Source organism: Aspergillus lucknowensis (assembly GCF_044049455.1).
Source record: "Aspergillus lucknowensis strain CBS 449.75 chromosome Unknown BJX67scaffold_35, whole genome shotgun sequence".
Taxonomy (NCBI): Eukaryota; Fungi; Ascomycota; class Eurotiomycetes; order Eurotiales; family Aspergillaceae; genus Aspergillus; species Aspergillus lucknowensis.
Window position 1 is genome coordinate 112,505 of NW_027263579.1, and position 17,947 is coordinate 130,451.

The 17,947-nt window shown below is 56.8% G+C and overlaps 6 protein-coding genes across 6 annotated transcripts; 4 read left to right on the forward strand and 2 right to left on the reverse strand.

Moving 5' to 3' along the window:
- The first annotated feature begins 804 nt into the window (after nucleotides 1-804).
- On the forward strand, nucleotides 805-10,141 carry BJX67DRAFT_359578 (uncharacterized protein). Its single transcript, XM_071029699.1, has one exon. The coding sequence runs from the start codon at nucleotides 1,434-1,436 to the stop codon at nucleotides 9,993-9,995; it is 8,562 nt and encodes a 2,853-aa protein (XP_070883972.1). The 5' UTR covers nucleotides 805-1,433; the 3' UTR covers nucleotides 9,996-10,141.
- BJX67DRAFT_383215 (OBAP family protein) lies at nucleotides 10,046-10,824 on the reverse strand (the record flags this gene model as incomplete). Its single annotated transcript, XM_071033411.1, has 3 exons — nucleotides 10,046-10,077; nucleotides 10,125-10,580; nucleotides 10,641-10,824. 3 exons carry the CDS (start codon nucleotides 10,822-10,824, stop codon nucleotides 10,046-10,048), a joined length of 672 nt encoding a protein of 223 aa, XP_070883973.1.
- Nucleotides 10,825-11,012: 188 nt separating this feature from the next.
- Nucleotides 11,013-11,505, forward strand: BJX67DRAFT_359580 (uncharacterized protein). The gene is made up of 3 exons (XM_071029700.1): nucleotides 11,013-11,131; nucleotides 11,175-11,316; nucleotides 11,363-11,505. The coding sequence occupies exons 1-3, from the start codon at nucleotides 11,035-11,037 to the stop codon at nucleotides 11,427-11,429; spliced, it is 306 nt and encodes a 101-aa protein (XP_070883974.1). The 5' UTR covers nucleotides 11,013-11,034; the 3' UTR covers nucleotides 11,430-11,505.
- Nucleotides 11,506-11,515: 10 nt separating this feature from the next.
- On the reverse strand, nucleotides 11,516-12,115 carry BJX67DRAFT_383217 (uncharacterized protein; the record flags this gene model as incomplete). The annotated part of the gene is made up of 1 exon (XM_071033412.1): nucleotides 11,516-12,115. The coding sequence occupies one exon, from the start codon at nucleotides 12,113-12,115 to the stop codon at nucleotides 11,516-11,518; it is 600 nt and encodes a 199-aa protein (XP_070883975.1).
- A 782-nt stretch (nucleotides 12,116-12,897) lies between these two features.
- mep20 (putative penicillolysin/deuterolysin metalloprotease) lies at nucleotides 12,898-14,150 on the forward strand (the record flags this gene model as incomplete). The annotated part of the gene is made up of 3 exons (XM_071034526.1): nucleotides 12,898-13,123; nucleotides 13,169-13,975; nucleotides 14,028-14,150. The coding sequence occupies 3 exons, from the start codon at nucleotides 12,898-12,900 to the stop codon at nucleotides 14,045-14,047; spliced, it is 1,053 nt and encodes a 350-aa protein (XP_070883976.1). The 3' UTR covers nucleotides 14,048-14,150.
- Nucleotides 14,151-14,222: 72 nt separating this feature from the next.
- BJX67DRAFT_190846 (Zn(II)2Cys6 transcription factor) lies at nucleotides 14,223-16,600 on the forward strand. The gene is made up of 2 exons (XM_071025329.1): nucleotides 14,223-15,331; nucleotides 15,379-16,600. The coding sequence occupies exons 1-2, from the start codon at nucleotides 14,303-14,305 to the stop codon at nucleotides 16,468-16,470; spliced, it is 2,121 nt and encodes a 706-aa protein (XP_070883977.1). The 5' UTR covers nucleotides 14,223-14,302; the 3' UTR covers nucleotides 16,471-16,600.
- Nucleotides 16,601-17,947: the final 1,347 nt, after the last annotated feature.

Consider the following 17,947-nt stretch of genomic DNA (forward strand, 5'->3'; position numbering starts at 1 on the left):
TATCGGTATCAGGACCATGGGACCTCGAACAGGCCATCCACTGGAACCAGCACAGTCCCGACATTGTCGATACCTGCTTCCACGAGCTTGTCGAAAAGCAGGCAAGGATCCGGCCCGACGCGCCGGCTGTTCGAGCATCGGACGTGGAATTCACGTATTCCGAGCTGAATGCAGCAGCCAACAGATTGGCGCATCTTCTCACCAACTCGTATCAAGTCAAACCGGAAGACCTCGTCCATGTCTGTTTTGAAAAATCAGCCTGGCACTTCGTCGCGATTCTCGCTATCAACAAGGCCGGCGCTGCCTGGGTTCCCCTCGACCCATCACATCCCAAACAGCGACACATGCAGGTGGTTCAGCAAACAAGGGCCAGACTTGCTCTGGCCTCCGCTATTCACGAAAAGACCTGTTCTGACTTGGTAGCAGAGACGATCCAGGTCACCGCGGAGTTGGACAACAAGTTGGCTCAGACTCAGCCAGAGTCAGGGCAGAATCCGCCTGCCTTGACCGTGTCTCCTCGAAATGCTGCGTATGTGCTCTTTACCTCGGGCAGCACAGGGACACCAAAGGGCCTTGTAATGGAACACGGGTCTCTCTGTACCAGCCAGGCCGCGATCAGTCAACGGCTCAGGCTGACACCAGACGTTCGGATCCTCCAGTTTGCTGCTTTTGTTTTTGATCTATCCATTGGCGAGATCATTGGTCCTCTCATCTCTGGAGCCTGCATTTGCGTGCCTTCGGACTACTTACGCCTGAATAACTTGGTTGGCTTTATTCGGGACATGGACGTGAACTGGGCGTTCCTAACTCCTGCATTTACAAGAACTCTGACCCCTAGCAAGGTACCCAGCCTAGAGCTTCTCCTTCTTGCTGGAGAGGCAGTTGGCCGGGACATCTTTGAGACTTGGTTTGGCAAGGTCCGCTTGATAAATGGATGGGGTCCTGCAGAGACCTGCTGCTTTAGCACCCTGCATGAATGGAGTTCCTTGAATGAGTCGCCCTTGACCGTTGGACGGCCGGTGGGAGGGTGCTGCTGGATTGTCGATGCAAATGACCCTCAGAAACTGGCCCCCATTGGATGCCCTGGTGAAGTGGTGATCCAGGGACCAACTCTGCTTCGAGAGTATCTCGCCGATCAGAGACGTACTGCAGAGAGTACAGAACAGTCGCCAGCATGGGCTCCTCGCCGCACTGCAGTAAATTGGAATCGTGTTTACAAGTCAGGGGACCTTTGCTCATACAATCCTGACGGCAGCATCCTCTTTGCTAGCCGCAAAGACACGCAGGTCAAGATCCGTAGTCTCAGAGTCGAGCTTAGCGAAGTCGAGCATCATGTTCATGCATGCTTGGAAGGAGCCCAGCAGGTCGTTGTTGACGTCTTCCACACGGAGCAGGGCCCCAGTCTTGTGTCGTACTTCTGTTTCACGTCGGACATGAAAACAGCGGGCAGCGAGGACGCCGGTATCTTCCTGCCACTCAACCCAGATCTCGAGAGCGGAATCAGCTCCATGCTAGGGCAACTCAGCGTCCGGCTACCCCGGTATATGGTTCCTTCGCTCTTCATCCCCTGCAGATACATGCCAACCATCACCTCAACCAAAATCGACCGAAATAAGCTGCGCAGTCTGACGCGTGAGCTGAGCCAAGACGAGCTCAACACGTACCTGCTGATTGACAGCAAAAAGAGGGCACCGGCAACGCGCATGGAGAGACGCCTGCAAAGCCTGTGGGCTGAAGTACTCGGTTTGCCTGAGAGCTCGATTGGCCGGGATGATAGTTTCCTACGCATTGGCGGCGACTCCATCTCAGCCATCAATCTGGTCTCCCGATGCCGGGATTGCAGCATTGGGCTCACAGTGAAAGACGTGTTTGACGACCCACGGCTGTCGGCGGTGGCAGCAGCAGCGTGGGAAATGGATGAAGAAGCTGCTGTCGCACACGAAGCAGAGCCATTCTCTCTCCTGCCGCCAAACATGGATCTGGACTTGGTATCGGAGCGGATTCGGAAGGAGTGCAACCTCGCCGACAACCAGAAGATTCATGATGTCTATCCCTGCACCAAGCTCCAAGAAGGCCTCATGGCTCTGGCTGTCAAGCAGCCTGGATCTTATGTGGCCCAATATCCGTTCCGGCTCCCTGATCATATCGACATCGGCCGGTTTAGAGACGCCTGGGAACGCACCGTCGAGATCTGCACCAACCTACGAACGCGGATCGTACTCTTCGAAGGCTCTTCTGTGCAGGTTGTCATTCAAGAAGAGGTTGCATGGGAGCCCATTGGAGGGGGAGATACGGCGTCGGCCATGCGGGCCATCGCACAGAACGAGTTCACATATGGCTCCCGGCTTTGCCGGTATGCCTTGCTACAAGATGGAAATGAGGGCTGGCACTTCGTCTGGGCTCTGCACCACACTATCTTTGACGGCTGGACCATGCGCATGATGCTCGACATCTTGCATCAGTCATACAATCAGTCCAGCATTCCAACTCTCCAGCCATACAGCGGCTTTGTCAAATACACAGGCGACATCGAGAATGATGCTGCGAGAGATTTCTGGAGAGCACAGCTCCAAGGAGCTAAACGGACCCGGTTCCCTCCCACCCACAGCGACGTTGTCTCTTCAGGCAGCCGTTTCACGGGCGAGGCTCGCTTAATGAAAAGGACAATTGCATTTCCTCATTCTGCAGGGAGTTCTGTTACAAAAGCAACCATCCTGCAGACCGCTTGGGCCCTGGTTTTATCCAGCTACTCGGACAGTGCTGATGTCTGCTTTGGTGCCACTGTGTCCGGCAGACATGCCCCCGTTCCAGGCATTGAGAAGATGCTGGGCCCCGTCACTGCTACTGTTCCGGTGAGGATCCAGTTAGACCGTCAGCTGTCTGCTTCCAGGCTCCTTGAAGCCACCCAGCGGCAGGCGTCGGATATGGTTGCCTTTGAACAGTATGGCCTGCAGAATATCTCGCGAGTCAGCGCAGACGCCGAGGATGCCTGCGACTTCTCAAGCCTTCTGGTGATACAACCCATGCACGCGTTCGAGACGGATGGTGCCCCGAATCAGTCACAGCCGTCTGAGACCCGAGTCCTGAGTCCCGCCGAAGTTGACAAGGACGCCGAAGACGGGTGGATGGAAGGGTACTTCAACTATCCACTGGTTGTGCAAGCATTGCTCTACGGAGATCGAATCGAACTCCATCTGACGTACGACTCCAGCATCTGGGATGAAGCCCAGCTGGTCACGGTGCACCGCCAGCTTGAAAACACAATCCACCAACTGATCCATCCAGGGGATAAGCGACTGGGCGAGCTATCGGTGGCAGGTCCCTGGGACCTTCAACAGGCCATGAAACTAAATCCTGAGGAGCCCGAACTCATCAACGCCTGCGTCCATGAGCTGGTGCAGCTGCAGGCGAGAACTAGACCCAATGCACCCGCGATTCGAGCCTGGGACGGAGATCTCACATATGGCCAGCTGGACCACACTGCCAACCGCCTTGCCCAGCATCTTGTTGATAGGTTCAACATCCAGCGAGGAGATCTAGTCCATGTATGCTTTGAGAAGTCCATCTGGTTCTTCGTCTCTATCTTAGCCGTCAACAAGGCTGGTGCTGCATGGGTTCCTCTTGATCCATCGCACCCGGAGCAACGCCACAGGCAAGTGTTTGAGCAAACCGGGGCAAGGCTTGCGTTGGCGTCTGCGGCCAATGTCACTACTTGCGCCAAGTTCATGGAGGTAGTCCAAGTGACTTCTGAGCTGGACGCAAAGCTGGCGCTGGACCCAGGCTCTGGTCTCAGCCCCCCCAAGTCCAACGTCTCGCCTCGTGACGCTGTCTACGTCCTGTTCACGTCGGGAAGTACAGGTGTTCCCAAGGGTTTGGTGTTGGAGCATGCATCAGTCTGTACTAGCCAGATGGCTATTAGCCGCAGACTTGGTCTCACAGCAAACGTGCGCATGCTCCAATTCTGCGCGTTTGTCTTCGATGTCTTCGTGGGCGAGACCTTGGGTGCTTTATTTAATGGCGCATGCTTGTGCGTCCCTTCTGATCACATCCGGATGAACGGCCTTGAGAAGTTCATCCGTGACATGGATATCAACTGGGCCTACCTTACGCCTGCCTTCGCACGGACTATCAAGCCAGAAGATGTACCCAGCTTAGAACTCTTGCTTCTAGCGGGAGAAGCTGTTTCTCGCGATATCCTGGACAGCTGGTTTGGCAAAGTGCGCTTGGTAAACGGATGGGGGCCAGCAGAAACATGCGTGTTCAGCTCACTGCATGAATGGAAGACGGCTGATGAATCTCCATTAACAATAGGGCAGCCAGTAGGTTGCTCTTGCTGGGTCGTTGATCCAAACAATCCCCAGCAGCTGGCCCCCATTGGAGCCGTAGGCGAATTGGTCATTCAAGGGCCGACTCTCCTGCGTGAGTATCTATCGAATCCCCAGCAGACTGAACGTAGCGTGGCCAGAGATCTTCCTGAATGGGCCCCTAAGCGACAATTGCCGTGCTGGGATCGATTCTTCATGACTGGAGACTTGGGCCTGTACAACCTTGATGGCACTATTCGTTTCTTGACCCGCAAGGATACACAGGTCAAGATTCGCGGACTTCGCGTGGAGCTTAGCGAAGTCGAACACCACGTCCAACGTAGCTTGGAAGGAGTCCAGCAAGTAGCGGCAGACGTTTTCACCACGGATGGCGGTGCACAACTGGTAGCCTACCTCTGCTTTAACCATGAGACACGAATGTCGAGCAAAGACAACGAGAAAGACCACTCCATGTTTGCACCCCTCACCTCCGGCCTGCAACACCTCATCACCGCGATGGTTGGGCAACTCAATGTCATATTGCCTCGTTATATGGTCCCTGGACTCTTTATCCCCTGCCACTACATGCCTGTCATCACATCCAGCAAGCTGGACAGGAAGAGACTGCGCGAGTTAACAGCCCATTTAAGCAAAGACAGCATTGCCATGTATTCGCTGGTGGACAGCCAAAAACGGCCGCCTGAAACACCGGTGGAAGCAAGACTTCAAGCGCTGTGGGCAGAGATCTTGGGCCTGCCCGCAGAGGACATTGGGCGCGATGACAGCTTCTTACGCATCGGGGGCAACTCAATCACAGCAATTTCCCTTGCCTCCCAGGCACGCGAGGCAGGCATCAACCTCACAGTGGCGGATATCTTCGACGACCCCCGACTCTTCGCTCTCGCCTCCAAGTCATCGCCTGCCGCTGAGTCTGAACGGGGACCGATTGTCCCAACAAGGCCGTTCAGTCTCCTCCCCCCAGGCCTCGAATTCAGCGAGCTCGAGCCGCGTCTCCGCGAACGGTGCGGTCTATCGGCAGGCGAATCAATCGAAGACGCCTATCCTTGCACAAAGCTTCAAGAAGGCTTCATGGCTCTTGCCCTCAAACAACCAGGCTCCTACATTGCGAAATACATATACCGTCTTTCTGATGATATTGATATCGCCCGCTTCAAAATAGCGTGGCAGCAGACCTTGGCCATCTGCAGTAACCTGCGGACCCGAATCGTGTTTGTTGAGGGTTCTGCGATGCAACTGGTGATCAAGGACGACATCCAGTGGGATGCTTTCGAGGATGCCGATTTAGCCTCTGTCATCGAAGCCGGGCGTCATGTTGAGATGGCCCACGGTTCCAGGCTCTGCCGATACTCTCTGGCCAAGGGAGCCAACGGTTCGGCCTATTTCAGCTGGTTTGTCCATCATGCCGTGTATGATGGCTGGACGGGCCGGGTTGTGATGGATACCCTCTATCGACTTTACCAGGGAATGGACGCCCCGGCCTTGCAGCCATACTCCGGGTTTATCAAATATATCACCAGCCTCGACCACCAGGCCTCCAGGGACTATTGGATCGAGCAGCTTCAAGGAGCAACCCGCGCGAGCTTTCCAGCCCCTGCTCCAGTTCAGAGGTCCCCCAAGCCCAAGGCAGAATCTATAACGCAATCTACCATGCGGACCATTGCCTTCCCGAAATCAACAAATTCTTCCATAACCAAGGCGACAGTCCTGAGAGCCGCCTGGGCCATGGTACTCTCACAGTACTGCAGCACCGACGATGTATGCTTTGGTACTTCTGTTTCGGGACGTCAGGCCCCTGTTGCTGGGATTGAGACGATGGCTGGTCCTGCTGTGGCAACCGTGCCCATCAGGATGCGCCTTGATCGAAATCAGGCTCTGCCGGCGTTCCTGCAGGATGTTCAGACCCAAGCCTCGAGCATGGTGAAGCATGAACAATTCGGGCTGCAAAACATCATCAAGCTCAGCCCGGACGCAAAGGAGGCCTGTGATTTTTCCAGTCTGCTGGTCATCCAGCCAGCGCAGATCCTGGCCGTTGGAGACAACGACGCCGACACCGCCGCTTCAATCTTTGTCTCCGATGACTCGGGACAGTTTACTGCCCAGGACCTGGTGCAGGGCTTCTTCAGCTATCCTCTTGTGGTCCAGGGACACATCCACGACGACGAGGTGAAGCTGTTGATGATCTACGACTCCACCATTCTCGATGAATCTCGAGTTGTTGCGCTTTCGCGCCATCTGGAGCATGCTATGAACCAATTGATCGATACAGACAATGCGACAGTTGCAGACGTGTCAATTGCAGGGCCGTGGGACCTCCAGCAAGCTACCAAATGGAACTGCAATACCCCTGACATTGCAGACACCTGTGTACACCATATAATCGAAGAACACGGCCGAATTCGACCAGATGCGCCGGCGATACACGGCTGGGATGGCAGCCTCACATATCGGCAGCTGAATCTTGCTGCTAACCGGTTGGCTCACTACCTGGTTGACCAGTACTCCGTCAAACTGAACGACCTTATTCACGTGTATTTTGAAAAGTCGATGTGGTTCTTCGTCGCCATTCTGGCCATCAACAAGGCCGGTGCAGCATGGGTTCCCCTTGATCCTACACATCCAAAGCAGCGCCACGAACAGGTTGTCCGACAGACCCGAGCAAGGCTTGCTCTGACCTCGCCTGCAAATGCAGCTGCCTGCGCCAGCTTAGTAGCCCAGATTATACAAGTGACCCCGGAGCTCGATGCAAGCCTGAGCCAGAACAGCTCATCCGGGCTCAGTCCGCCGGCTGTTGGTGTTTCCCCTCGCCATGCTTCCTATGTCCTCTTCACATCCGGCAGTACTGGTGTCCCCAAAGGCCTTGTCATGGAACACCGCTCCGTGTCCACTGCTGTGATTGATATCGGGAAGCGAGTCAAAATCACGCCTGAAGCACGAATGCTGCAATTCGCGTCCTATGTCTTCGACGCCTGTATTGGTGAAATTCTCGTCACCTTGGCTGCAGGCGCGTGCGTCTGTGTCCCGTCTGACGACATTCGAATGAACAGTGTCAATGAGTTCGTTCGCGAATTCGAGATTACCTGGGCTATACTGACTCCCTCATTTATCAAGACTCTGCAGCCAGAGGAGGTGCCCAGTTTCAAGGCAGTTATCCTTGTCGGAGAGGCTGTGGGCCGTGATATTCTCGACACCTGGTTTGGCAAGGTTCGCCTTCTGAACGGATGGGGGCCTGCAGAGGCCTGTTTCATGAGTACATGCCATGAATGGACATCAAAGGATGAATCGCCGTTGACTATCGGTCGGCCAGTTGGTGGATGGTGCTGGATCGTGGACCCGCAGAATTCACACCAGCTCGCACCTGTTGGAGTCGTAGGGGAGGTGGTGATTCAAGGCCCAACCATACTACGAGAGTACCTCGCGGACCGCGAGCGGACTGCGGCATCTATCGTTGACGAGCTTCCGAACTGGGCTCCCCAGCGGACTGTGGCCCCATGGAACAGGTTCTACAAGTCTGGCGATCTCTGCTCGTACAATGTCGATGGGACATTGGAATTTTCCAGCCGAAAAGATACCCAGATCAAGATACGCGGACTGCGGGTGGAACTGGGCGAGGTTGAATATCACGTTCGTTCCCACCTCGAGGGCGTCCAACAGGTCGCTGTGGACATCTTCCAGCGAGACGGAAGCACGGCTTTGATCGCATACTTCTGCTATTCTAACAATACTCGAATGAACGGGAAAGGTAACAAGACCGAGGAGGAGAAGGAGGAGGAGGAAGAGTTGTTTCTGCCGTTGACGACTACCCTGAAAGGCCAAATTACTGCCATGGTCAGCCAGTTGAACGTCAAGCTGCCGGCATACATGGTCCCTACGGTGTTCATCCCATGCCATTACATGCCCTTCATCACCTCTACAAAGTTGGACAGAAACAAACTACGCAGCCTGGTGGAGGGCCTCAGTCGAGAGAAGCTATCAGTCTATTCCCTCCTGGATAGCAAGAAGCGCCCACCAGAGACGCCAATGGAGAGCCGGCTCCAGAAACTATGGGCAGCGGTGCTCAAACTACCAGCAGATGCCGTTGGTCGGGACGACAGCTTCCTACGCCTTGGAGGCGATTCAATCACTGCAATTACGCTTGTCTCCAAGGGCCGCGAGTCCGGAGTCAGGTTAACGGTCCAAGATATCTTCAATGATCCACGGTTGTCCGTGGTAGCTGCGGCTGCGTCGGAGACCGACGAACCCACCAGCAGATCAATCGACGATTACCCGGCGCTGTTCAGCCTGCTGCCTCAAGGCTTTGGGCGGGACATGGTCGAGCCCCAGATCCGAGAGCAATGCCGCCTGTCAAGCACCGATCTGATCGAAGATGCCTATCCCTGCACACGAATGCAAGAAGGCTTCATGGCCCTCTCCGTGAAGCAGCCGGGCTCCTATGTCGCGAAGCACATGTATCGAGTCCCTGGACATGTGGATGTCGACCGTTTCAAGAAGGCCTGGGAGCGGACTCTGGACGATTGCAGCAACCTGCGCACTCGGATTCTGTTGTTGGATGGCGTTCCGATCCAGGCAGTGATCAAGGGAGCTCCCAACTGGGAGCCGACCACCGGGATGGACGTGGAGTCGGTCCTGAGCGTCTTGGATACCAATATGACGTACGGATCGCGCCTCTGCCGGTACGCACTGGCGACAGAGGTGAGCGGCGAACATCATCTGGTATGGGCTGCCCATCACGCAATCTACGACGGTTGGACCATGTCCATCATTCTAGACGTCCTGCACAGGAACTACCATGAAACCGAGGGCCTGGCCCTGCAACCCTACAGCCGGTTCATCAAGTACACGTCGAATCTCCACCACGACGCCGCCAGCAGGTACTGGAGGACACAACTACACCAGGCGAGACGCGCCGCTTTCCCTCCCGCGAAACCCCTACGCGGTGCCAACGTGAAAGACACGAGCCGCGTGTTGAAGCAGACGATGAGTTTCCCTCGCTTGACCAACAGCTCCATCACCAAAGCAACGATTCTACGAGCCGCCTGGGCGTTGATCTTGGGGCGCTATAGCGACACGGATGACGTGTGCTTCGGCACGACCATCTCGGGACGACACGCCCCCGTCCCTGGGGTGGAGAGGATGGCTGGGCCTGCGGTTGCCACTATCCCGGTCCGGATTCGACTGGACAGTCGGAAGCCCGTGTTGGACTTTCTCGAAGACATACAGCGACAGGCATCCGAGATGGTTGCATACGAACAGTTTGGCTTGCAAAATATCTCCAAGGTCAGCGCAGACGCCGAGGAGGCGTGCGACTTCTCCAGTCTGTTTGTTATCCAGCCATCGCAGCAGTTCGGTCTTTCGTATAAAGGCGATGAAGTTCTCTTGGAAGCGGCCAGCTCGAAACACACTGCGTCGATCGAGCTACTAGAAGGATACTTCACCTACCCACTGGTTCTTCAAGGCCTGATCTTTGACGACCACGTTGATATTCTTGCCATCTATGATTCGGAGGTGCTCGAGGAGACCCAGATGAACGCTTTCTGCCAACAGTTTGACCACATCGCACAGCAGCTCCGCACCACGATAAGCAAGACCTCCCGGAGGCCACAGGGCCGGACGGCGAAAACTAAGGGCAAGAAGCGCGCAGACAGGAAAGCGAACACGCCAGCCACCAACTAAATTGTCGGTGTCAACACATAATCTCAGGCCCTGGCAGCAGGGACAACTTGTTATCTTGTCGCCTCCCACATGGCGTCCGCATCTATACAGATTAGGATATTGCGCATCCAAAGAATACTTTAAACATACCAGGATGCTTCTCAACCCCGGGGATACCCTTCCTCTTCTCTGCTTTCACCCCCGTATCAACCCCAAACCTCTCATCCCTCCCCTTCACCAACTCCCCCAACCCCCCTCCCACCGCATCCCTCACCTTGTCCTCCCCCGTAAAGCTGAGCATCAACTCCGGCCTTCCCAGCGGCACGGGATCACCGCGATCAACCTGCCAAAAGTGAAACGTCTTTCCATACAGTGGGACGAGATCGCGCATCTCCGCCGTCTCCGCCGCCTCCCACGCGGCATTCGGGATCCCGCGCGGAGTCGGCATAATCAGCATCCCGGACTTTACCTCGTACTCGTGCGTGTGCCACAGCTTGCGCTCGTCCGCGGGGAGGGTGTCGAAGAGCCGCGGGGTCACCATGTACTCGACGCCGATGAGGCGGGCGTTGCGCTCCGGCGAGTCGTAGATGAGGCATTGGCGGAGGTCTGCATAAATTTCAGCATCTGTATCTGTATCGCTTCAAGAATGGGTTACAGGGGAGCTACCCTCAGTCAAATGCGCGCAGTAGTGGTTTGCCTCAACGCAGCGCGTGCGGTCCGAGGCGTAGACGTGGAAGGCGTGCAGGTGCGCGCAGACCTGGCGGATGGGCGCGAAGTCCTGCGTGGCGCTGGCGCTGGTCTCGAGGACGCGGCTTTTGGTCGAGAGCGGGTCGCCTGGGAGGTCCGACATGTCTAGTGTTGCTGTTGCTGTGACTGCAGCTTGTGTCGATCGTTGGATCTATTCTAAGCTTCATAGCGTCTTGCGCGTTCTTCTCTCAGGTCTCGACCAGCCATGTGACGTCATGCATCATGACATCGCGATGATTTCATCCTCAGGTATATAAAGCTCTCTGAGGTCATCTCTTAACACTTAGACACTCAATCAACTACTGCAATCACAATGGACTCGTCCGAAGCCCGCCGTCTCGCGACCCGCGCTGAGCAGGACCTCAACACGTACCAAGCGAAGCAAGGAACCGGTCCCCAGAGCGATTCAAGTAAGTCTACCGAGGCAGTATGAACATCCGGCTGACAAAGAAGCCGTCGAATCGGGCGTGAACGAGATGGTTGACCAGAAGTTCGCCGATGCCGGTGTCCGATACGGCAGAGAGGGAGTGCCCACGGGAAGCGACCGGAAGCCCATTCCGGAGGACGAGGGGGGATTGAGAGACGATCGGGGGAGGTAAGAGGACCTGTGAGCTACGGAGATGGGATGTTAATATGTTTAGGCTCGCGCAGTCGCAGCACTTTGAAGGTCGGGGTGGACCGGAGGACAAGTTTGATCGGGAAGGCTGAAGTCAAGGTGGAAATCATGTATCACAAGCGTCCGCTACAGATTAAGACTCGTATGCAATGACTTGTAAATCTGAGACAATACGGATTCATCCTCGACTCCGAATCTCAACTGCCGAAGACTCGAAACTCCCCCGCAGGGCTCCGGCCAGTTTCTCCCGATCCCCCGCCGGAACATCCCCCAGCGGCTGCTCCCACACGGCCTGCCACCACCCCTTGGCCTGGATGGCGTATGGACGGCCCTCGACGAGCGGCACACGCGGCAGAGTCACCTCGACCTCCGCCGCCTCGCCAGGAGGGATCTCGACAAAGTCCTCCGCGGGCGGAGGCAGCTTGCGCGCGAACTTGACGGTATCCAGCGCCACCGCCTCGCCGGTCGCGGCGTCGCGGATCTCGAAAACACCAAGGAGATTGGCGCGCGGGTCGAGAGGGGAACCCCAGCTCAGAAGCGTCACGGGTGACGCGGCGTGGTTGTGGACGGCGACCTGGATGGCCACGGATACTGTCGGCGCGTCGAACGAGGCGGGGATGGAGGCCGATTTCAGACGCACTTCGAGCTTGGGCGACGATGCTTCGGATGACATGCTGGCAAGGCTGGCAAGGTGGAAGAGGGCGCCGCCTGCGAGCAGAAGTAGGACGAGGGGTCGATAAAACATGTTGCCCTGCTGCACTGACAGCCGGAAACTCATGGGAGGAGATATCTGTCGGCACCCTCCGACACTCGTCATTCCCAGTTGGCATCAGATCATCGCCCCAGCCGTTTGAGCCCCTGGGCCCGTGGACTCCGTGCTCTGCGAATCGCCTCTTTCCGAGAAGATCTGCGCGTGCCGCAGCTGCTGCAGAGTCTTGGGTTGCATCATCCTCGTCGCCCAGGCGCTATCTCACTGGCGTCGCACGCTTGGGGGCCAGAGGACCACCAAGCATTGTGGCTTTGGACAGAACGCCGTCTGGGGTGCTGGGCTGCTGGCTTGTCCCCCCTCATCGCAAGGTTACGCCTCGAGTCCTGCCAAGCGTGAGAAGTACTGAAAGGGGGTGCATTATCAGACACGCGGGCCTATCATCTCTCCACGATGCTCGATAACCTCTCCTCTCCCAGAATGCCCCGAAACCCAAAACCTGCAGGGATTCCTGATCATCAGGCGACTTCCGGAACGTCGCATGAGGGGTTGCGGTCGGCCATCGTCGCTGTGATTCCCCTCAGCGAGCATTGCTACTGGGCACACCACCCTCCCCCCCCGAATAGCTTCATCGCTTCCTAGAACGACAGGCGGACTTGGCGTCTGCGAGACGGCACCACGATACCACCTTCTGTTTTAGTGACAATCTCCGAAGCTTTCCAGATGCCGACTCTTGCGCGGAGAATTCGTGCTCGCAGGATGCGACAGGGTATAAGAAGCATGGGTGAGCCCCATGCCAAATGCCATTTCCATCGCTTGCGCATCCCGTCTCAAAGATCTGTCTCGTCTTCACCATGCGTTTCACTACCCCCGTTGCCCTCCTGGCTTTGATGCAAGGCATCAGCGCCTCCCCCGTTGTCAAGACCAACTCCGCTGGCCTGCATGTCACTCTCTCCCAGGTCGACAACACCCGCATCAAGGCCGTCGTCAAGAACACCGGCAGCGAGGAGGTCACCTTTATGCACCTGAACTTCTTCAACGACAAGGCCCCTGTCAAAAAAGTCTCCCTCTTCCGCGACAGTGAGCCTCTCTCTCCCAATACCGGGACCAGCTAACAGCGCCCAGGCAACGAGCTCGAATTCCAGGGCATCAAGTACCGTCCCAGGACCAAGGGCATCTCCGAGGATGCTCTGACTTCGCTGGCGCCGGGCGCCACCTTTGAGGATGTCTTCGACATCGCCTCCACCAGCGACCTGTCCGAGGGTGGCTCCATCACCCTGCGCTCTCGCGGATTCGTCCCCGTCGTCACCGGCAAAGACATCACCGGCTCGCTGCCCTACGACTCCAACGAGATCACCATCTCCGTCGACGGAGCCAAGGCCGCCCAGGTGCCCAACATCGCCAAGATCCTCTCCCCTCGCACCACGCTCACCGGGTGCTCGGGAAGCGAGGGCTCTGCGCTGGAAACCGCCCTCAGCAATGCCGTTTCTCTGGCCACCGCCGCGGCAGAAGCTGCTCGTAGCGGCGGTGCTCTCTTCGAAACCTTCTTCAAGACCGACTCCAGCGATGTCCGCGAGGACGTCGCGGCCCGCCTCGAGGCGGTCGCCCAGGAGGCGTCCTCGACTTCCGGCGGTGCAACGCAGTACTACTGCACGGATGAGTACGGCTACTGCAGCTCGAACGTCCTGGCTTACACGCTTCCGGCCTACGACCTCATCGCCAACTGCGACATCTACTACACCCTCCTCCCCGACTTGGCCAGCGCCTGCTGGGACCAGGACCAGGCGACCACCAGCCTCCACGAGATGACCCACGCTCCTGGCGTGTACAGCCCCGGCACCGATGACCTTGGGTACGGATACGATGCGGCCACTGCCCTGAGCACCGAGGACGCCCTCAACAACGCGGACTCGTATGCTCTATTTGCCAACGGTAAGCTCCTCACTACCTCCCTCCTGCAGTCTGGAGTTCTAACGACCCTCAGGTGTCGCCCTCGGCTGTTAGACTTGATAGAGGACCATCCCAAGACTCTCCGTGTAGATAGGTAGTTTAGCAGAAGATAGGAACGACGGCAGCAATGAATGACGATGATGATTACTAATCGCGCACAACGTAAGCATAACGTAAGCATAACTCGTCACGTAGACACCCTCCCGCTTCTGCTCATCGCGTCCCCTTCGCTCGAGCAGCCTCCCATCCCTCTTGACTTCAAGCTCCCTCCCTCACAGAGGCCAGGGGCCTCTCTCCTCTCCAAGCAGGATGCCGCAGGCTCCTCCGCGCCAACAGCCCCGAAGCGGCGGCAGCTCGAACACCGATACGCCGACCACGACCAACTCCCGCAGACGCCCCCGTGAAGACGATGACACCCAAGGCCCCCCGTGTACACAGTGTCGCATCCGCAAAGTCCGATGCGACCGGCAGCAGCCAGACTGCTCGAACTGTCGAAGAGGCGGCGTCTCCTGCGACTACTCGAACTCCCCCTCGCGCGCGTACCAGGTCAAGGACTTGTTGGACGCATTCACCTCCGTTACGACGCGACTGGACCGTCTGGAATCGACGCTGGCCGGGCTGGTCGATTATATCAAGCACTCGCGTGCGACGGGTCTCGAGTTGCCTGCTATAACCGGGAGTTCGCGGCTAGAGTCGCATTCCCGTGAACGACAGGAGGGCCCGCCTGTCGAGCCGGAGCCGGAGCCGGAGTTGGAGCCGCCGGAGAATGAGTGCGCGGTGAGATACCCAGCGGCGCTGGCGCTTTTCACGTCGCTCTATCGCCGCCTCGCCTGCGTGGTGAGCGGTGCCTCGAGGGAGCCAGGTAGTCTCTGGGCGTTGGCGGCGCAGAATGGAGTGATGCGCAGGGTTCTCAGACGGCAACTGGATATATTCCCTTTCAACGGTGGATGTCTGGAGATCCCAATTGCTGGCGACAATGCGCCCATACAAGCGCCCCTCCGCTGCTTTGTCGAATCGCAAGTGCAGACGTACCTCGATCATATCAATTCCCACACGCCTATATTCGATAAGACCGGTTTAGAGGATGGAATCGCCTTTTACTATGACTCGCCTCCGTGCCAGCAGTACTCGGTGCAAGCGCTCACCCTCAGCAACGTCGTCTTGCTCGCCAAATCCGCGAATTGCGCAATCCAGAGAGGTCTCCCTCTCGACCAAGAAACTCGGGAGCATGAAAAGAGCGTGGCTCAGTTTCTACGTGCAAATTGTGACCGAGCGTTACAAAATCTGGAAGAATTCTCGAAGCCCTCACTGGAAAATCTCAAGGCGTTGCTTACTCTGGTTTGTGGCCCTCCCACCGCTCCGGTCTTTGTTACTAACGCCAACAGGCGCTTGTCTGCCAGGAATTTTATAACAATCCAGTGTTCTCTCGTGTCTGCCAGGCGGTAACACGTATGGTGCGCGCAATGGGCCTAGCTCAAGGCCCATCCCAGGCTTCTCGCTCTTGGGATGATATATCGGAGTCTGAACGCCTATACTGGGTCGCCTACATCCTAGACAAAGGAATTGTTTTCTTAAGCGGCCACCCAGGCGAGCTAAATCTGTTTGATTCGAGCCATCGCCTGTACTCTTGTGACGGGAAACATCCAACCACACTGCAGCTTTTCGGCGCCCGCACCCACCTCATGACGATCTGGGAAGATATCTACTCCACCCTGTACTCACCCCGCTCCACAATCCTCCACGAATCCGACCGCCAAGGACAGGCCGGTCGGCTCCGCGATGTCCTCGAGTGGTGGCGGGACACGCACAAAGCGCTGCTTGGCAAGGAGCTGCTCGACCGAGCGTACCATCTGAAACACCAACAATCAGAACTAAAATACGCCTTCTACGTGAGCAAAATCCTCGTCGACCGCTGCGACACCAGCTTGTCTCCGCAACAGCGATACCGCGACACCTCCCGCGCGGCATTGGAACTCTTCAAGGAAGTCGCACAAGGCCAACCGACTCCATGCACGTTCGCCATTCTCGGTCGCATGTTCCGAAACTTCCCCATGGTCGCCTTCCATGACTTATTCGTCTACATCCTGATCTCCGACAAGAGCGAGTTGCCCGAAAACGCCGAACTCCTGCACGATATCCGGCGCATCCTCGAGCCCCTGCGGAATCCCAATTTCCCGGAATCGTATTGCAACAAACTGCACGCAGGATTCAGTTGGTGTGTCACCCAGCTGGACATCCTGCAGAACATGACGAAGGACGCATCGTCGCCGACAGCGCCGGGTGGAATAGCCCCGGACCTAGACCTCGACGAGATGGCCGCGATGGCGTCGATGCCGGAGTACCACAACGGGGCAGAAGAAGACCCGCAGTCCCCGTTTGGACTGTCGGAGTTGTTCTTTGATCGCGGGCTGTTGTCCAGCCTCCCGCTACTTTCCGGCGTGGCTGGCAACGGGGAGCCGGGGGTGCCAGCTTCATAGATTGTCTTGTTCAATGTTGACATCCAGTACACCGATAGACTCAATACGATACCCGTGGCTTCGTTTGCAACTCTCCGTTGTCTTATCCTGACTAGATGATCTACCCAAACCCGCACTCACCAGCAACAGCAGGGCCGATGTCCCCGACTTCGAAGAAAGGACCGCCCTTTGTTGGCAATCTTTGAAGTTTGGCCATACAGGTCGGCGACACCCGAGATACAAAGGACCTGAACCAAATACATCGCCTACTACTGCTGTCAGTGGCCTTTCTCCTCCCCCAATGCCCTCTTACACCACACACGCCTTGAACAATCAAAGGCTACAGCGCTTACAGGGTCTCGATATACACATCAACAGTGGAATAACGAAATGAGCCACCCCGTGGAGCGTGATCTATGTCAAGCAGTAGGAGCCCTCGCCCTCCAAGGGCCGTATTGAGCCCTAAACCCAAAATCAAAGACACTGTACTCTGCCTCCGCCGCACCCTCGTCCCGTGCGCTCTCAAGAACAACCCTATCCCGGTCAACAAAGTGCAGAGAGCGGTATCGAAGTGAGCGATCTGGCTCAAACTTCCTGCGGCTCCGACTCCCTCTGCTCTTTTGGTGGAAGGGTTATCTCCCGCACTTCCAGGTCCTTTTCACCGAGCAACGGGAACTCCCATATCGGGCGTATCTCTGGTATACCGCGGGCCGATACCGTCGCAAAGACACCCCCCGCCACGTTGAACGCCATTCTGTGGGCCGGAATCTCCAGCTTTCTACTCGTTGAAACGCCCCCGTGTCCGTGGATGGGGATCAGGGGATCCACCGGTTTTCAGGGTGAATTACTCCCAGCACTAGGATTTCTCCCGCGGGTCCAAGTCGAAGACGCGGCTGAGAACCGTGAGTGTGCCATCTTCCGTAGTCCCGGAAACGGAGTCCGGACACAATTCTGGTGTGATTGTTTGCATTAGTTGTCCGCACTCGCCGTCGATCAGGGCGATTAGTTTTATTGGCCCGGGAGTCCCGATCCTGCCGTTCCAGTAGATCTCGGCCCTGATCCCAAGGCCGATTAGTATCTCGCGGCCTCCTAAGCGCATTAACCCCGTTCTGCTCCGTGACAGATGCTTCTGGAGGTCCTCCGTAAGGGCTGCGTAGTGGTATCCCAGCCTGACTTTCTCGAGCCGGGTTTTGTAGAGCATGTTGCCGGACCGGATGTCCACCGCCATGATATGCTCCTCGATATGCTCCTCGATAGCGTCGGCCTCCCGGTTGTCGCTTGCAAAGTAGTAGACACGTTCCTTGCCCAGAACCAGCGGTCGATCATCGGGTATTGTGTCCGGTCCGATCCCGACATCGCGCTTCCACAGCTGCTCTCCCGTTTCCAGATGGAACAGATGGTCTCTGCGTATCCGTGTTAGTTAGCCTGGCCCACCGCAGCGTTGCTCAACGATTGCCTGCCTACCTCTGCCCCCGACTATTCTGATGCGTCCGGATCA